Here is a 17466-nt window from a genome sequence, read left to right as displayed (position 1 = left end):
GATACAACCCCTCTCTCCCCTCCAGATGGACAAGGACCCTAATGTACCAATAAAAGCTTTTATTTTAAAACAAACTAAAAGCTTCTGGAGTATCAAGAATAAAACTGCAACAGCACACTCAAGGGGAAGCCTGGCTGCCTCAGAGCTTGGCCCCAGGGGCCCTGGTTGGTTGGCTCCCCAAGGAAAAGCTTTCAGGTGTTGGCAGTGGCCCCCATGGATCTCTCATCAAGCAGATTAGCAGCTGCCCCTCGCAGGCAAGGAACACAGGGTTACTTGATGCGGTAGAGTACTTTGCGTTGCATGCGGTGCTGGATCTCCCCACGGCGCATCATCAGCTGCAGCACCTTGTAGATGGCATGTTCAGGGTATTTCTGGAGAGGGACAGAGCAGGGTGAGACAAACGGGCAGGGAGAAGCTCAATGCAGCCCAATAAGGACTGCAGCCATTGCCAAAGGCTGTGCCTCTCTGCAAGACAGCAGGAGCTGCTGCTACTTTCCCATTTCACCATTTCAGATCGGAGTACAGCCAGTTTTGTGAGTCAAAATGTTGTAGATTCAATGCTGGACTTCAGTCTATTACCAGGTATTGCAGGGTAGTACCTGAACAGCCCCAAACCAGAACCGCAGCACTTAGCACATAGAGGAAAAAAACCTCTCCTCACTCCCCTCCAACTCCGCAAACACAACAGACCCTATGAACAACTTCAAAAGCAAATATGACCGAGGGGCTCTACAGCTGCCTCCCAGGAAATGGATTCCCCACAGCAGCACTGTGGGCTGCCTGGTTGCAGAGCCCAGCCCTTGCCCACCTGCCTCATGAAGTCCTGCACAATGCTGTGCTCTGACACCTGTGAGCCAATAGCAAAGCGGCGCTTGAGTTGCTTCTCAATACGGGACAGCATCTCTTGGTCCTCCTGCGTTGTAAAGCCTTCTGCCCCTGAGTGGGAGAGGTTGCATGAGCAAACAGATGTCACTTTCAAAGCCAAAAAGCCATCCCCCGTGCCTCCCACCGCACACACACACGTCTCAGAGAGAAGCTGTAAGCCAACACAGCGTTGTCCATCCTTACCCGACAGACTGCCCGACATGGCCGCATCGAGCGTGGACACCTGGAAGAGCCTCAAGGCCTCTTCAACATCAGCCTCGGTGGCAAAGGGCTGCAGCTTCATCTTGCTGAGGGACTCGGCGATGCGCACAATGGCCTCCAGTTGCCTATGGGTAACGAAGATTCTCCCATTCCCCACTTTCTACTGTAGGCCCAAGGGTTTTTCTCCTTTCCCTGACACTCCCCTCCACTCACAGCATCTCCAGTGCTGCCCCATTCACAGTGGGCTCTCCCAAACTCCAGCACCCCAATCCTCCGGGTTATCATAGATGACACTGTGACTTAATCCCAAGCCTGAGAGTTTCGGTGGGTACAGGAGGACAGCAATGCTCTCCCTCCCCACATAGGACCAGGCCCCATGGCACTCACCTGACAGTGATGGGGATGCTGGAGCGGCGGTCACTCTCCTGCTCGTGCTGCCGACTGCCGCTCCGCATCAGGATGTAGCGGTTCTTCAGCTTCTCTGCTGCTGCTACAGACAGCCGAGGACCACACTTCCTGCAAGAGAGGAAGGAGAGATGGCACCTTGGGTAGGATGTCCCTTGTGTGCTCCAAGCTGTTCTCACTCGCATCCCTTCTAGGAGAAAGCCCTTTCAAACCTAACCCCTACCAGCCTAAGAATTCGGTCCTCAGAGACACCTTTCACTCAGAGGTGCCTGTGTTGCCTCACAACCCACTCCATGCTCCCGGCTCTGGATGCAGATGCACCAGGCCCAGACCTAGGCCACACATCTGCCTCACTGCACAATGCAACCCCAGCAGCGCCATGTGACGTGGACACAGCCTAAAGTCACCCCTCTCACTCACGTCCGGCAGAAGGAGATGAGCTTCTTCAGCTTGTTCAGCTCGATTTCACCTTCCACAGCCTGTGTCTGCGTCAGGGCGCTCACATGCAAGGACATCACGTGCTTGGCCAGTGTCTAGGAGAGCAGGGAGCAGTCAGACCACAGCCAACCTCCCTGTAATTCAATCCTCCCCAAAAACGGGACAGCAGCTCAGTGGTTCAGGGAGCACAGCTCTGTCAATACTGTAGAAGGCATTCCCCAGCCCAACCCCTATCAGGCCCTGCCTGGCTCTATGGTGACAAGCAGAACTATGAGAGACCACAAGAAGCTTGCCTTGCTTCAATGTAGCAAGGAACCGGTCTTAGAATCATAGAATAGCTTGAGCTGGAAGGAACTTTAAAGGCCACCTATCCCAGCTCTGCTGCAATAACAGAGACACCTACAGCTAGAGCAGGGTGCTCAGAGCCCCTCCAGCCCAACCTTGGGATGTCTCCAGGGATAGTGCAAACACCTCCTTTCTAGGCAATCTGTTCCAGTGCCTCACCACCCTGACTGTAAAAAATATCTTCTTCATTATATCCAACTTCAATTTCCCTCCATTAGTTTGAAACCATTTCCCCCTACCCCATCACAGCCGACCCTTCTAAAGAGTCTGCCCCCTTCCTTCTTATAGTCCCCCTTCAGAGAATTTAAGGCTGCTATCAGGTCTGCCCAGAGCCTTGTTTTGCTTCTTCCCCAGGCTCTCAGCCCCATGCTATGGCTGTGCAACCTGCCATGCCTCAAGCCCGAGCTGAACCCACAGCCCCAACCCACCATATCTCGTTCTTCATTGTGCTCATCCTTGACAATGAAGATCATGTCGAATCGAGACAGAATGGTGGGCATAAAATCAATGTTGTCCTCGCCCTTGGTCTCGTCCCAGCGTCCAAAGACAGAGTTGGCAGCTGCGAGCACTGAGCAGCGAGAGTTCAGCGTGGTTGTGATTCCTGCCTGTGGGGAAAAAGGAACAGATGGAGTCAAGATCACGCCCATACAACAGCAGGGCTAGAAGACTACTAACTCCTAGTATGAACTCCTAAGCATGATACATGAACTCATCCTCAAGCACTTATACTTAAGTAAAGCTCATTTAAGTAGCACTCAATTGCACTGTAACAGTCCCACATTGGAGAGGGAACATCCATCATGAGGAGCATCAAGGAGTTGGGCCCATGCATCCTTCTGGAGGAAAGCTGGCTTCTGCTGACACTTGAGCACGGCTGGCTTCTCACCTTTGCAATGGAGATGGTCTGCTGCTCCATGGCCTCGTGGATGGCCACACGGTCATCCTCCCGCATCTTCTCACCCGAGGTGGAAGAAACAAGAAAGAAAGGGAAAAAAAAAAAGAAGAAAAAAAGCCACTGTCAGTCACCTGTGGATGAATTCAGCTGAGCGCCAAGCTCTGCACACCCCACATACCTTATCGAACTCATCGATGCACACCACTCCCCCATCCGCCAGCACCATGGCTCCTCCCTCCATGAAGAAGCTCCTTGAGGAAGGGTCACGGATGACTGAGGCTGTCAAGCCAGCAGCACTGCTGCCTTTCCCTGAGGTGTACACCTAATGATGAATGGGACAAGGAGGGACAGCACATCAGCCACTGGAGGACCAATATCCCACTGCACCGCCATGCCTTGGCCAGAGCAGAGGGAGGAAAGGCAAAGCCCAAGGGAAAACCCTTCATGTGCCAAAAGTGGACCTGATACAGACAGAGACTGCTGCGTAGTCCCAAGCCTCAAACCAAGCAATTGTGACACACCGGAGGGCATGCAGACATACAAATACAGGTATTAAGTACAGAACATGGAGTGATTCATTTTTTGGTGCGTAGCTGCATTAGCTTTGTTTTTCCCCTGAGGAAACAACGCAGTCAGAGGCTGACTTTAATGGAGGTTATGAGAAAACAGAGCTGAAAATATAATTTCATGCCTGGGCTCAGTTTGGAGCTCTGTGCCTGAGGTGCAGTCAGCTTCATTTGTCCTGACCAGGCAACAGCTCTGCTGATATAGTCTCAATGATAAACAGCAGCACTGGCCACATCTTTGGATGTCTGCAAATAGCCCGACTCATAGCACCACTGAAGGCATTAATTACCTCCTTCCCCTTCCCTCCCTCATGCTCTGCCCTCTGCCCCATCTCCCCCAGGCTGGCACCAGCAGTTCCAGTTCACAGCTCCACCAGCTGCTCTCACTGGGGATGCACGAGTGGGAATCTGCCAAGACCCTGGTCTTCAGTGGTACACAGGAGAAAAAGGAAGAAATGAGAAGACACCTCATAGCACCTACCCCGATGGGCGAACACTTCTCTACAAACTTCAGCAGCTGGGATTTGGCTGTCCCAGGGTCACCCAGCATCAGTAAGTTGATGTCTCCTCTGCGGGTCAGCCCATCTGGGAGCCTGGAGCAGCAGGGTGGGGAGACAGAGGGGAGATGGTGAGCCTTTATCTTGGTAACAGAGCATTGCTGACAATGGCAGGCAGACCATATAAACCACCAAGTTGGCTTTTCCCCACCTCTTGCGAGAGCCTCCAAACAAGAGGCAAGCAATGGCCTTCTTGATGTCAGTGCTGCCATAGATGGAAGGTGCGATGCTCTTGGCAACCATCTCGTAGATGTTAGGCATGGCAGTGAGTTGGCGAAGTTCCTCCTCTTCCTGAGGGGTCACTGCACCAGCAAAACTGTGTCCTGCATAGGGAAGAAGGGAGCAGCAGTGAACAAATGGGTGTTTCAAAGAAAAATACACTGTGTCTCTCACAACCGCTACAGCTAAAAACACTTCTTGCATCTCATGTCAAGTACCACCACTATCTCCACTGAAGGGTGGAGAGAGCAGGCATTTACTAACCCAGCATGGCAGACACTTTGTTATAGTCTGTGTGAGGGAAAGGAACTGGAAGAAAGCAAAGCAAGGATCTTGGGCAAAACAGCTGGGAGAAACAGGAAAGAAATTACAGTCAGAATCAACTTCAAATACATAGCTCAGTTTTAACCGTTGACTTCAGCCCAGATCCTCAGGGATGGTTTAGAGAATTCCCACAAAGATCAGTAAGATACAAGTACTGAAATACCCTGGAGGACTCAGGCTGAAGCCTCATCATTTAACACCACTGAGACAAAACCATACAGGACGTTTGGGTTTACAGCATCCAGGAAGACAGACCTCCTGGACCAGAACTGAACCTTTTACTAAGTAAGCAGAAGAAAAGAACACAGACTAGGATTTTGAAGAGATCTCGCTGGTGAAACTGCCCTATTCAGAAAGAGGACTCTCCCAACACCAGCTACACACACAGACCAGACAGGCACCAAAATCAGCCCTCACCTGAGCCCTCCACATCCACCTGGATGCCCACCACACGGATGTAAGCACTTCGGATGCCCACGCCCACGTTGTCCCGGCTTTTGTTCTTGCTCTGAGCAGACTTCTTGATGGAGTAGATGCCCATGATGGTGACTCTGTTCCCTGGGACAACTCTGTCACACAAGTACCTAAGAAGATTGAAAGCAAAGGATGGTGGTGGGGAAAATGACGGCACCACCAACACGGTTGGACAAGATGATCTTAGTGGTGTTTTCCAACCTTAGTGATACTACAGTAATAAGACTCAGCCAGGGGAGGAAGCAATGCTGCAAACCTGAGATATGGCAGCAAGGCCACAGCCCACCCAGAGACCCAGCTATTACCTGTCACAGTACAGCTGTAGGTGCCGGGGCATCTCCCCGTGTGGCACAGCGTCAGGGGACTCCTGCAGCTTCAGGATCTGGAAGTCGACACACTTGCATTTGTCTGGCATGATGAAATAGGGATCCAGCGGGCACCTGGGGCGGCCAGCCTGTTCTCTGTGTAGAGATCAATTGGGAGAAGTCAGCCAGGGGCAGCACTAGGGGTGTGGACAGTGGTCACAGCACCCAGAGCCCACCCCTCTCAGGTCAGAAAGGCACCGTTAACAGCCCAATGGTTCTCCAAACTCCTTGCCTCCAACATGTCAGAGCATCAGCACAAACCCACAGCAAAGTGATGCTCCCCCTGAATACTCTCAGAAGCACCTCCCTCTCTCCTGCTAGCTAAAAGCAAGCATGAAGGAAACTCATTAATGAAACGGGAGATAACAGTATAGACTCCATGCCCTGACAGGGCATATTTCTTTATAACCTCACGCATGAGGCAAACACTAAGTGGTTTCTGGTGAGAAAGCAATTAGCAGTGTGACAAGGCTGCCATCAACCTCAGAGTCTCTTGAGATGTCAGCTCTGCCTATCTGCAGTGCTCTACTATAAGCTCTGGGAGATGTGAAGCAGCTCTGCATCCTGCTGGCTCCTCTGCAGAGCACCATCAGTGCCTGACTTTATGCAGGCAGCCATGGGGCTTTTTGGGAAGACAGAACACAAGGCAGGAAAAGTCCCACTAGAAAGAGAGAGAGGCTGCATGGCAGCTGTGCTGACCCAATTGTGCAGCCAAGGCTCAGGAGCCAGGCAAGAACTATGCTGATCCCACAGGCCTCTCAGGCTGCCTTAGAGATAAGGCAGAGAAAATAAATACTGGCATGCTTCAGTTCAAAGACACAGTCCACCAGGATCAGCCCATATGAATGTCACAGCACTGCAGCAGCCCAATGCTTGCAATTCGTGCAGGCAGCAAAAGCTGTAAAGCAGGATTTGGAAATTAGGAGCAAAGTAACCTTATAGAACTTAATGGAAAACAGCCCATCAGGGAGGGGGATGTGGAAGCAAGAAGTTTGCCTGAACAAGGTAAGAATTTGGTAAGGAACTGAAAGAGGAGCTGAAAGCAGAATTATGGGGCAACTGGGGATCCCCAGTTCAAAAAAAGACAGGGAGCTTATAGAGAGAGCCCAGCAGAGGGCCACTGAGACAGTGAGGGCCTCTCTCATGAGCAAAGGCTGAGAGCCCTGGGACTGTTCAGCCTGGAGAAGAGACACCTGAGAGAGGATCTTATCAATGCTTGTACATAACTAATGGCGGGGGGGGGGCAGGATCTTACCAGTGGTGTCCAGCAACAGGACAAGGGGCAGTGGGCACAAACTGGAACACAAAAAGTTCCATACAAATGTGAGGAAAAACTTCTCTACTGTGAGGGTGACAGAGCACTGGAACAGGCTGATGAAGGGGCACTGGAAAGGTTGTGAAGTCTTCTCCAGAGATACTCACAACCCATCTGGATACTTACAACCCACCTGGACCCTTTCCTCTCCAATCTATTGTACAGATCCTGCCTCTGCAGGGGGTTGCACTAGATTATTTCCATAAGTCCCTTTCAACTCATGTGACCCTGTGTGCCCATTTTGCCCCACCACCTGCCCCAAACAGCCCCAGGTCATCTCTCACGTGTTACATTTCCTGGGCAGAGCGTAGCCCTCCAGACCCGGGCGCACTGCGATGTTGTTGATGGTGTTGCGACAGCTGCGGCACTGGATGGCAATTTTGGTGGCTTTGGCTCTCACAGGGGTTGCCGCAATGACAATGCCAGGGATCTTCACGAGGTGGGACATCTGGTCAGACTGGAAGAGAAAAGAAAGGAAGGTGAGGGAAACAACATTGGAGGATGGAAAGGAAACTCACGGTGCTAAGGAAATGTAATGACACTTTGTGAGACTATGGTCTCTCAGGCTCACCTTCAGACTACGGATGTTGGCCGCGTTGGCATCGGACCTCAGCATGACCTGTATGTCCTGGAGAGCTTCTTCCCCAGCAGGACGAGGACGAGTGACCTCATCTGCCACCTCCTTCGCTGCTTCTTCCAGCTATAAAGAGAACAGCAGTCAGGACCACCCTCACACTACCCTCACACGTCCCATTCCATCCCTTACCAGCTGCAGGTGTTCAGCAGGCTGTTTGTACAGATAGTCAGCGAGATCCTCATCAAAGCTGGCCAAGTCCTCCATCTCCACTTCCACCCAGTACTGGCCCAGGTTGTAGTGCCGCTTGAGCTCATCCCTGCAAGGCAGCAGGCACAGGATTAGGGTCAGGGCTACCCACAGAGCTCAGTGAAGCCTCAGAGTAAAGCTCATGAGGAAAACAGCACTAAGGGGGAATCAGGGGGACACAGGCAAACCTTCCACCCCAAACACAGTGAGATGTGCCATCAGCCCTGGGACAGTAGTTCCAATATGACACTGCCCACAGAATCACAGAATGTCCCGGGTTGGAAGGGACCTCAAGGATCATGAATCTCCAACCCCCTGCCACATGCAGGGCCACCAACCTCCCCATTTAATATTAGACCAGGCTGCCCAGGGCCCCATCCAACCTGGCCTTGAACACCTCCAGGGATGGATGGGGCATCCACAGCCTCTCTGGGCGGCCTGTTCCAGCACCTCACCACTCTCTCTGTAAAGAATTTCCCCCTGACATCCAAACTAAATCTTCCCTCTCTCAACTTAAAACCATTTCCTCTTGTCCTGCTGTTATCTACCCTTTCAAAGAGTTGATTCCCCTCCTGTTTGTAGGCTCCCTTTAGGTACTGAAAGGCTGCCATGAGGTCACCCCGCAGCCTTCTTTTCTCCAGGCTGAACAAGCCCAGCTCCCTCAGCCTGTCTTCACAGGGGAAGTGCTGCAGTCCCCTGATCATCTTGGTGGCTCTCCTCTGGACCCTCTCCAACAGCTCCCTGTCTTTCTTGTACTGAGGGCTCCAGATCTGGGCACAGCACTGCAGGTGGGGCCTCACAAGAGCAGAGGGGGACAATCACCTCCCTGTCCCTGCTGGCCACCCCTCTTCTGATGGAGCCCAGGACATCATTTGCTTTCCGAATTGCAAGAGCGCACTGCTGGCTCATGTTAAGCTTTTCATCCATCAGTACCCCCAGGTTCTTCTCTGCGGGGCTGCTCTCAAGAATCGCTTCTTCCAGTCTGTATAAATGTCTGAGAGATCCCCGCCCACCCTGCAGGGAGCTCTCTACGCTCTATAGGAAGAGCAGACCCGCGTTGCCACACACACCACAGCACCTGTATTTGAAGGTGAAGCCAGTCCGGTCCGTTCCCACGCGATACTGCCGCAGGAATTCCTTAAAGCGTCGCTGCAGTTGCGATTTCCGCACTTGTCCCTCATCCGCCGATGTGTCCACGCCAAAGCTGTCGCTGTAATAAACACCGGGCTCGTCGAAGCCCGACATGATGCCTGTACCTCACCTGCGGGGCGAACACACACTCAGAACGGGGCACCCCCGCCCTGTTACGCCACGCCAAGGCCCACAGCCGATCCACGCACCACCAATAACTTTTTCGCGGCAAAACCAGTGCCCGGCGGACGGCGATCGGCAGCGCGGCCCGCTTCCGATTGGCCCGCCAGCGGCACCCCGCAGCTGATTGGCTCAGCCGGCCCTTCCGCCCCGCCCCGGCTGGAAGCGCGCGGCTTCTCCTCTGTCGTCGATTGGTCGGAACGCTCCATCCCCTCCCGCCGGGAGCAGTTTGGCGCGAAATCTGGAGGAGAAGGGCGGGAGGGAAGCGAAATGGCGGTCGGGCGATACCATTATTCCGGCGTTGGGGGGGGGGGGGGCAGAGAAAACCATTGCTGGCGGGGGGAGTGTGGGTTTCTACGGAGAACCCCGCCCCGGGTGGGGTGTGCTGAGAGACTGGATGGGCCAGTGGGCGAGATGGTGCTGCCAAACACGCCTTCTGCCCCGATGGTAGTGGCTTTTTGTGGAACTGTGAATTTAAATGAATGGTTGTTTTTGAAAGGCTTTCCAGGCTCGCTTTGTCCTTGTTTGAGCACAGGTTTTCTAAGGCCACCTGGTGTCTACTGACTGGTTAATGTTTTGGGCTAATGCCCCTACTTGGAGGATGCTGCTCTTATTGCAGAAGTCTTGTGGCCAGGAAGGATATTTATCACAGATAAGCAGTGCTTCTGGAAGTTGTAAATGGAACTGTAACTTTGAGCAAGCACTTTAGGCAAAAATGGCAAGTGGTTGGTACTGAGACATCAGTAGGACAAGAGGAAAGGGATTTCAACTAAAAGAGAGGAAATCCAGTTATATATTAGGGAGAAATTACTCAGAGAGCTACGAGGCACTGGCACAGGCTGCCCAGAGAAGCTGTAATGCCCCATTCCTGGAGGTTCAAGGCCAGGTTGCATGGGGCCCTGGGCAGCCTGAGTTGCTGGGTGGTAGCCCTGCCCATGGCACATGTTTGGGGCTGGATGGGCCTTATGGTCCCTTCCAACACAACCCATGATTTTTTTTTCCACCTTGCTGGACTTGGCTGTGTGTGTGTGTGCCAAGTCCTGGCAGAGATTGGGGTTGTGTAGCTGGCACCAATGTCTCCTATTGCATGGCTGTTCCCCATCTGGTGGAGCTGTGAGGTGGGATCAAGGCCTGATGCATGCTTGGTATCTGGGCAGTCAAAAGTTAGAGGTACTTTGTAGAACCACAGGACATTGTTTTATTTCTGTAAATGTGTAGAAGCTGAAGGTGTTGGAGAAGAGTGGGAACAGGGCTGGTTCTCAGAGCTCCCACCTCTCTCTGTTGTAACCACTGCACACAAAGCTGGGAGGCAAGAAAGACTCCTCCCTCCTCCCCTTTAACAATGGGAAACACCAGGCTTGAAGACTTTGAATTGAATTTTGAAATCGAATTTTATTATGTATATAAATTATATAGTCAGATAAAAGAATGACACTGTATCTTCAACAACCATTGTCTCTTTAAAAAAAAAAAAAAGGAAAGGAGAAAGAAAAATGATTGGAAGAAGATATAACACAGACCTGCTAGTGTCATATAAAACAGTTCTATAGCCCACGGGAGCTGCGTGGCTCCACAGAAACAGTGATCACAGTGTTATCTAGCAGTATTAAACATTGAGCAAACAGAGCTCTGGGAGCTGCATAGCTCTGAGGCAAGACAGGTGTCAAAGCTGCATTTCTCATCCTGTGGGATTTTTGCAGATAACCTGTAGAATAATTGCAGCTCTTGGCTGTTGGTTTTCGGCTTTTCCATCCCTTTGTCCTGGTGGTGATGTTGTTAGTGTGTGAGGAGAGCTTGCAGAAAGCAAGGAAAGGGCCTGGAGCCTCTCACAGCACTCTGCTTTCTGGGGAGAAAGATCTCCAAATATTAGTGGCAGAGCTGAGATCACAGTGCCCAGTCGAAGGGAATTTCCCTTGGAAGGACTGGGGAAGGTGGATTAGTTCAGGGTGAGGGAAGGCACGAAGAGAAGGCGAAGATCCTGCTCTCTCACATGGCAAATAAGCCTACAGCGACTGTGGTGGCAATGAAGCCGAGCGCCAGGATCCACCGCACCAGGGGAGAAGTGGTCAGCATGTCTGCCTGCATCCTGCTTGTCCTCTGGCTTTCCTTCCCAGCTGCTGGACCTGGTACAAATAAGAAAAAAATGAGCAGATGAGGACAACAAGAAGTAAGCTGCTCTCCCCACTGCCAGAGCAGACCTGGTGAAGCTGTGCAGAAGAGGAGGAGAACCCAGAGCATGGTGAAAAATCAGTGGCAGAAGTTTCTGCTCTCTCAGGCCAGATGAAGAAAGGCAGCAGCCAGACTGACACAGGTGTTACAAAGGTGCACAAGCCTTCTGCCTTGTCTCCTTGAGGAGACAAGGACTCTTCCCTTGTCTCCTCACTGGCTTAGAAATGCACTGCCTCACTTCTCAAGGGACTCATTCAGACCCCTGATGGGTGCGGGAGACAGCCAAGTAAATACTTAAGATAAATTTGTAAAGGGCATTTTGTCTCCTGTGTCTCATTGATACAACTGGTTTAAGATTCTATGAATCATAGAATCCACAGAGTTCATAGAAATAGAATCACAGAATCATTAAGGTTGGAAAGACCATTAAGATCACCTATTCCACCACCAGCTCATCCCCACCATGCCCATTAACCATGTCCTTAGTGCCAAATCCAATGGTTCTGGAACACCTCCAGGGATGGTGACTCCACCACCTCCCTTTTCCAATGCATCACCTCTCTTTCTTAGTACACAAAACGAATAGTCACCCTGTACAACTCCAGAATGGAATTTGTCAGCTGACACCATTTCTTTTTTTTTATTTTTAGAAATTCCTATCTCTGTAGGCTTATTGGGAAAGGGGCAGCAATGATTCGTGGAGAAATGTTACTGCCCTTTCCAAAGAACTTGCTTTAAACTTCCTTAATGATGTGCAAGACCAGCATACTTCTCATTTTTTCCATGAGAAAACTGCTTCAATCCAACGTGCACTGAAAAATCTCCCTTTCAGCTTCAGAATGAGTAGATGATAAGGGCTTTCCTACTAGAAGCACGTTATCAGTGAAACTGCTCTCTTCTGTCAACATGTGAGCTTGCTCATAACTCACTCAACAAATCAGGCTCCATAAAAAGCAATTGTCTTTCTTGCTCAGGCTATGCCCAGTTCAGGATCAGCACTTGCCGGTAGGTGGAGATCTTTGCAAAACTGAGCCTGTAAAATCAGCCTGTAAATTCCCCACTCTTGAGCAGGCTATTTTTACCATCCAGAAAACCACACTAGTGCTAAACTCTGCACTCTTTTCCAGTGCTGTTTTGAATAAACACCTCTGAAAGGCAAGGAAATGATCAGTGGAAGATTTGGACCAAAAAGACAGACTAAAGCAAGGCTGTGCGCCAAGAACCTTTTGTCAGCATCCCAAATGCTGGGCCCAAAATTACAGTCTGTGCTTCTGTAAACTCAAGGCCATTTTTCTCTGGCTAATGAGCCTTACCATTGCTACAACCTATAAGGAGGAGGAAGGAGTGTCTTCTTGTACTGCTCCCTCACTGACACTATGTCTGGGAAATCCATGTATGCCATCCTCGCTCTGTCATGTCCAGAAGCTTTGCCCATATCATTACCCTTTGCACTATGTACTGGCTGCTGGTGCAGGCTGGTGCAAGCGCCTCACTCTCAGTTCTCAGTTGATTTTACAAACAACAGCAGAGGAAGGGAGGAGAGCCAAACTGCAAGTGGCAATATTAAACATCTGCCTTTGGGAATGCCTTACCATTTTCATGCGATTTGTTAACGTTCCTCGTGCGAAGCTCTGCCTTCGGCTGCACAGCATGACCATTCTCCTGGCTCTTGGACACCAACTTCTGCAGCGCCTCAAACACCTGAAAAGTGAGAACGTTATCTCATGATGTGACTTCTTCTCCTTTGCTTTCGCTGCTCTCCTTGCCCCTGCTCTACGCACTTTGGGAACTAAAGGAAGATAGAAGCTTTCAACCCAAGCTAAAGAATCATGGAATCGTTTGTTTTGGGAAGGACCATTAAAGATCATCTAGCCCAGCTTCCCTGCACGCCAGGCTCTCTGGGCTTTTTGCACAGAACAGGCCTGTGGGATCTGCCTGTTCCCTTTACCAGTAAACCTCCAGCTAAGCAGAAGGCTATTGCATGTTCTGTTCAATCCCCAGAGGAGGGAGAAGAGCCTTTCAGAGACCTGCTGCTTGCTATGCTCCCAGTCTAGACAAGTGCAGCCATCCAACTCTAGGCTGCTGTAACCCACAACTTCCCGTAAGCTTCACAGCAGAAATACCGGCTTTGCCATTCCCTGTAGCTGTTATCTTATTTGGGAGAGGGTGTGGGCAAACAGGGTTGGCTGGTTGTTCCTCACCTGTATATTTAGCAGGAAAGCTTTCTTGGCTTCCTCCAAGACACTTTTCTTAGTAGCATGATCCATCTCGATGGCGTTCATGCGGGACCGATAGAGCTGTTTGAACTTGGTAGCATTGGAGACTCCATCGAAGGTGAAGAAAGCCAACCCTTCTCCAGTGCTTGGCAGCTGGAGAGCCTTCTGGGCAATTTTCTTCAGCACCTGCCCCCCAGACAGGTCTCCCAAATAGCGAGTGTAGGCATGGGCCACCAACAGCTCTGGATGCTTCTTGCCAACGCAGTGGAGCCTCTCAACGTATTTCTGGGTAGCCTCAGGGCATGGGATCTCTGCCCTCCAGTTGCTGCCATAGAAGTACTCCAAGTCTTTCTCCAGGGCAGCTTTCCGGTGCAGCTCGGCCGGAAAATAAACAGGAGCATAGACAGGGTTGTCCTTGTTACGTTCAATCTCTTCCTCCAGAGCAGAGTAGATGAAATACAGGGATGCCGTGACCAGCTGAAACAGAAGAGGGTGAGCTACAGGTGCATCTGTCTGCTTTTGGGACAAATCCCACTAATAAAAAAGTTACTCATGCGCACACCCAGTATTATGCTATGCAGCATATCTGTTATGTTGCAGGTTTCCTGCGTGGCAAATGGAGATAAAAGGGGCACTGAGGGCATCTAGCCCATTTCCAGCAGATGCTGGCCTTACCTACCCTTAAAAGCTGCTGCCTTCACTTACAACTTAAAAGTTCTCCCAGCTTGACATAATGGAAGCTTAAACCACACCTCACCTGTTCTCTTCATCCCCCCAGTCAACACAGAGAACATTCCCAAAGGCATATTTCTTGGTGCACTGCTCCAATCTGAATGCTTACAGATGGATGTGATTTCCCTCTGTGGGACCCTGTGAGGTGACAACCCACCCCGCTAACGTTGCAACCTACTTGTCCTGCTGGCAGCCCACCATCCTGGGAATGGAGGCACCCCTTTGCCTCATTCAGCCTTGGAAGAGGGGATGCCTCTTTTGTTGCCCCGAGGAGACAAGATGTAAGGGACGGGAGGCATCTGAAAGATGCCTTTGTGAAGGATCACTGTGCAGCTATGTGATCATCCCTCTGTTTTGAAACCACTGTTATTGTTTTTCCCAGCTTACATGCTATTTTCCTCTATCTGCCAGCTTTTCCACGTGGCATAAGACAATCTGGCTGTTCTTCCCTTGCATGGACATTCTTTTTGTAGAGGCTGTGTGCATATCTATACCTACACCACTTCTTGCTTACACTGAAATCCCTTATTGGCAGCAAAGTGTAGAACATGGAGGTACAGGTGAGTCAGGTTTGGGGGAATTAGAGAGAAAGCAGTTTACTGTCCCAGTAGAGAAATCAGTACTGCAGGAATGATTTCAGCTTTTCACCATTGCAAACAGGACTTTGATACACACACAGGCAGTGACTTTGTTGTAGAAACTGCTATTCAGATCCTAGGAGTCACATGTCAGGGCAGGTAAATGGGTTTGCCAAGAAAGTAAATAAGAAAAAAAAAAGTGTTTTTAAATAATAACTCGTTATCCAGCTTACTGGAAACGAAACAGAAACGTTGCCCAACCAATGAAGAAAAATTAACTTGGCCAGTTGTTTCAAGTGGGAAAGGTGGCTTTTGAAAACTGCTTTTGCTTTTCAAAGCCCAGGGTCACGTCCCACTTCCCATCACTGGGTAAATATTTCCTGGGAAACTGAGCCGTGCTCCTGAATCTCAGAGGCCTTTCTTCATCACCAACTTGTCTCAAAGTCCACTGCCCAACGAGTGCCCCATTCCTAACAGCAGGAAGTCAGCACCTGCCACTGAATTCATGCTTGACTAAGTGCTGTGAATACAACCTGTCAGAAATAAATGGACTAATTTCTGTTCTCGTGGATTTATTTATCAAAGAGCCATTCGACAACAAAACAATTAAACCACGGGTCGGATTGCTGGCTGTTATTTGCAAAGCTGTGCGTCAGGTCCTCTGGCCTCCCGGGAATTTCTTACCCAGGTGTTTGCTTTGTTTTTGCTCACGGCTTTGTTACGTGGCTCAGATCCATCCTGTCCCTAGCCAGGATAGATGCAGACTAGCACCGGCATATAGCTCTTACATTTCAAGAAAAGCAACAGGCTCCTACCTGCTGGCAGCAGACACAGCTTGCTCCAACTCATTCTGCCTTTGAGCAATTCCTCCTGATCCCAGCTCTGCTATAACCCCAGTGACAGCTAAAACACTGTCAAGTGTGGTGCCAGAGATGATCTCACAGCCTCACTTCATTGCTATTCCATCGTTATTTCTAGCTGTAAAGGCTTAGAGCATTCTCAATTCAGTATGCTCCATTCATAGAATCACAGAATCATGAAGGTTGGAAAAGATCTCCAAGATCACCTGGTCCAACCTCCAGCCCATCCCCACCATGCCCATAACCATGCCCTCAGTGCCACTTCCACACAGCTCTGGAACACCTCCAGGGACGGTGACTGCACCACCTCCCTGGGCAGCCTGTGCCACTGCAACACCGCTCTTATGGAGGAGAAATGTTTCCCCATATCCAGCCTGAACCAATATCTGCCCACTGTTCTACCTCTATTAACTACGTGACAGTAATTAACGCACAGTCCCCAGGCAGCTCTGCCGTGCTGTTACACCCTACCTTGAACTCGTGGAGGGATACCTGTCCCTTCTGGAAGTTCTTCATGAAAGGTGTGTTTTCCGCCTGCTCGTGCACCTCCTTGGTAGCTTCCTTCAGGAGCTCCGACAGGTCCTGGGACATGCTGGGAGAGGGAGAGCAGTAAGACAGATATCAGTGCTGTTGCTCTGCTCCAGCTAAAGGGACCTTAGGAAAAGGGGGAGCCGGGGGCAGCAGGAGAAGGAGCAGAGCCGCGGATATCAGTGCGCCCGCCGTCCTGAGCGCGGAGCACCGCCAGGACGCATCCAGAGGTGGGAGGAGGAGCGCGCCTGAAAGCAGGGGAGAATACAAACTGCTGGCTGAGCGCTTCCGTCTCTTCCCCGTCCCGATCTCACCTTTCAGCGCAGTGTGGCTGCGAAGTTTCCATTCTTCTCCTCCTTGTCTCGAGCCTCTGTTTCCCTGTTGTTTCCTCGCTTGAGCTCTCCTCCCTCTCCCGGGACGCGAAGCGCTGCGTTTTGTAGCCCGGCTCCTACTCCCAGCTTTATACGGGCGAGCCACGTGAGCAGCACAGCCGCTGACCTCATGTGAGGCTTCTTGCAACACGCTGCACTTCCCTTCCTGCTGCTGTGCCCCCCAGCCCCCGGGACGGCTGGGAGGACAGGAGGAATTCACCCCTGTGCCAGCTCAGCACCAACAAGGAGATGCAGCTTCTGCAGCATCTGTCCTAAAAAGAGACTGGTGTCAGTGTTTTATCACCCTGGGGTGTGAGCATCTTTAGAGCCTCTAAAGGCACAGGGAGCTTTGCTGCCCATGGGACGAGGAGCTCTGAACTGTGGGGTGGGAACTGTGCTTCGTGGAAGGAAGCACAGCAGGGACCCTTAAAGCTCAGTCCTGCCCAAAAGGACTCGGAGACACTGGTGGATGGCAGCTGCACATGAGCCAGCAGCGTGCTCTCACAGCCCAGAAAGCCAACTGTGTCCTGGGCTGCATCCAAAGAAGTGTGGCCAGCAGAAAGAGGGAGGTGATCCTGCCTTTCTGCTCTGTGCTGGTGAGACCTCACCTGGAGTACTGTGTCCAGATGTGGAGTCCTCAGTACGGAAGAGACATGGATCTGCTGGAGTGTGTCCAGAGGAGGACCACAAAAATGGTCCAAGGGATGGAACACCTCCCAGAGAGGACAGACTGAGAGAGCTGTTCAGCCTGGAGAAGAGAAGGCTTCTGGGAGACTTCAGTATCTAAAGGTCCTTTCAATATCTGATTAAGCTGTAGGTATTCCTGATCATTGCAGGGGATTTGGACCAGATGGCCTTTAAAGGTCCCTTCCAACTCAAAAGATTCTAT

General features: G+C 51.0%; 3 protein-coding genes across 4 annotated transcripts in view; all 3 read right to left on the bottom strand.

Annotated features, from left to right (window-relative positions):
* Window positions 1-17466, bottom strand: part of RASD2 (RASD family member 2) — a 100674-nt gene that overhangs the window by 58610 nt on the left and 24598 nt on the right. The window lies entirely within an intron of this gene.
* On the bottom strand, window positions 45-9283 carry MCM5 (minichromosome maintenance complex component 5). 2 transcript variants are annotated; one of them, XM_052668236.1, is made up of 17 exons: window positions 9153-9283; window positions 8891-9073; window positions 7756-7882; window positions 7561-7689; window positions 7274-7446; window positions 5615-5770; window positions 5253-5419; window positions 4444-4615; window positions 4217-4328; window positions 3348-3491; window positions 3161-3226; window positions 2703-2879; window positions 1912-2024; window positions 1474-1602; window positions 1069-1211; window positions 809-936; window positions 45-371 (listed from the first exon to the last, which is right to left on the bottom strand). In XM_052668236.1, exons 2-17 carry the CDS (start codon window positions 9055-9057, stop codon window positions 270-272), a joined length of 2205 nt encoding a protein of 734 aa, XP_052524196.1. In that variant the 5' UTR covers window positions 9058-9073; window positions 9153-9283; the 3' UTR covers window positions 45-269. The 2 variants fall into 2 exon arrangements, with proteins under 2 accessions (XP_052524196.1, XP_052524195.1); XM_052668235.1 differs by having other exon boundaries at window positions 8891-9276.
* On the bottom strand, window positions 10496-16663 carry HMOX1 (heme oxygenase 1). The gene is made up of 5 exons (XM_052668263.1): window positions 16521-16663; window positions 16150-16270; window positions 13494-13985; window positions 12885-12993; window positions 10496-11246 (listed from the first exon to the last, which is right to left on the bottom strand). The coding sequence occupies exons 1-5, from the start codon at window positions 16550-16552 to the stop codon at window positions 11110-11112; spliced, it is 891 nt and encodes a 296-aa protein (XP_052524223.1). The 5' UTR covers window positions 16553-16663; the 3' UTR covers window positions 10496-11109.

This window comes from Tympanuchus pallidicinctus, unplaced genomic scaffold, assembly GCF_026119805.1.
Source record: "Tympanuchus pallidicinctus isolate F22 unplaced genomic scaffold, pur_lepc_1.0 scaffold8, whole genome shotgun sequence".
In the NCBI taxonomy this organism is placed as follows: Eukaryota; Metazoa; Chordata; class Aves; order Galliformes; family Phasianidae; genus Tympanuchus; species Tympanuchus pallidicinctus.
Note: the sequence above shows the minus strand (reverse complement) of the source record. Positions and strands in the feature narration are given on the sequence as shown.

What these genes read in the sequence shown, in the direction of transcription:
- MCM5 (XM_052668236.1), bottom strand. Translation starts at nt 9,057, where the DNA reads ATGTCGGGCTTCGACGAGCCCGGTGTTTATTACAGCGACAGCTTTGGC. An exon ending in CCAACATCCGTAGTCTGAAG is followed by an intron (nt 7,447 to 7,560) that starts GTGAGCCTGAGA and finishes TTTCTCTTCCAG; the next exon opens with TCTGACCAGATGTCCCACCT. An exon ending in CTCATCTCCTTCTGCCGGAC is followed by an intron (nt 1,603 to 1,911) that starts GTGAGTGAGAGG and finishes CCTCTCTTGCAG; the next exon opens with GAAGTGTGGTCCTCGGCTGT.
- HMOX1 (XM_052668263.1), bottom strand. Translation starts at nt 16,552, where the DNA reads ATGGAAACTTCGCAGCCACACTGCGCTGAAAG. An exon ending in CAGCCACACTGCGCTGAAAG is followed by an intron (nt 16,271 to 16,520) that starts GTGAGATCGGGA and finishes TCCCTCTCCCAG; the next exon opens with CATGTCCCAGGACCTGTCGG. An exon ending in TATCCCTCCACGAGTTCAAG is followed by an intron (nt 13,986 to 16,149) that starts GTAGGGTGTAAC and finishes CTTCTGTTTCAG; the next exon opens with CTGGTCACGGCATCCCTGTA.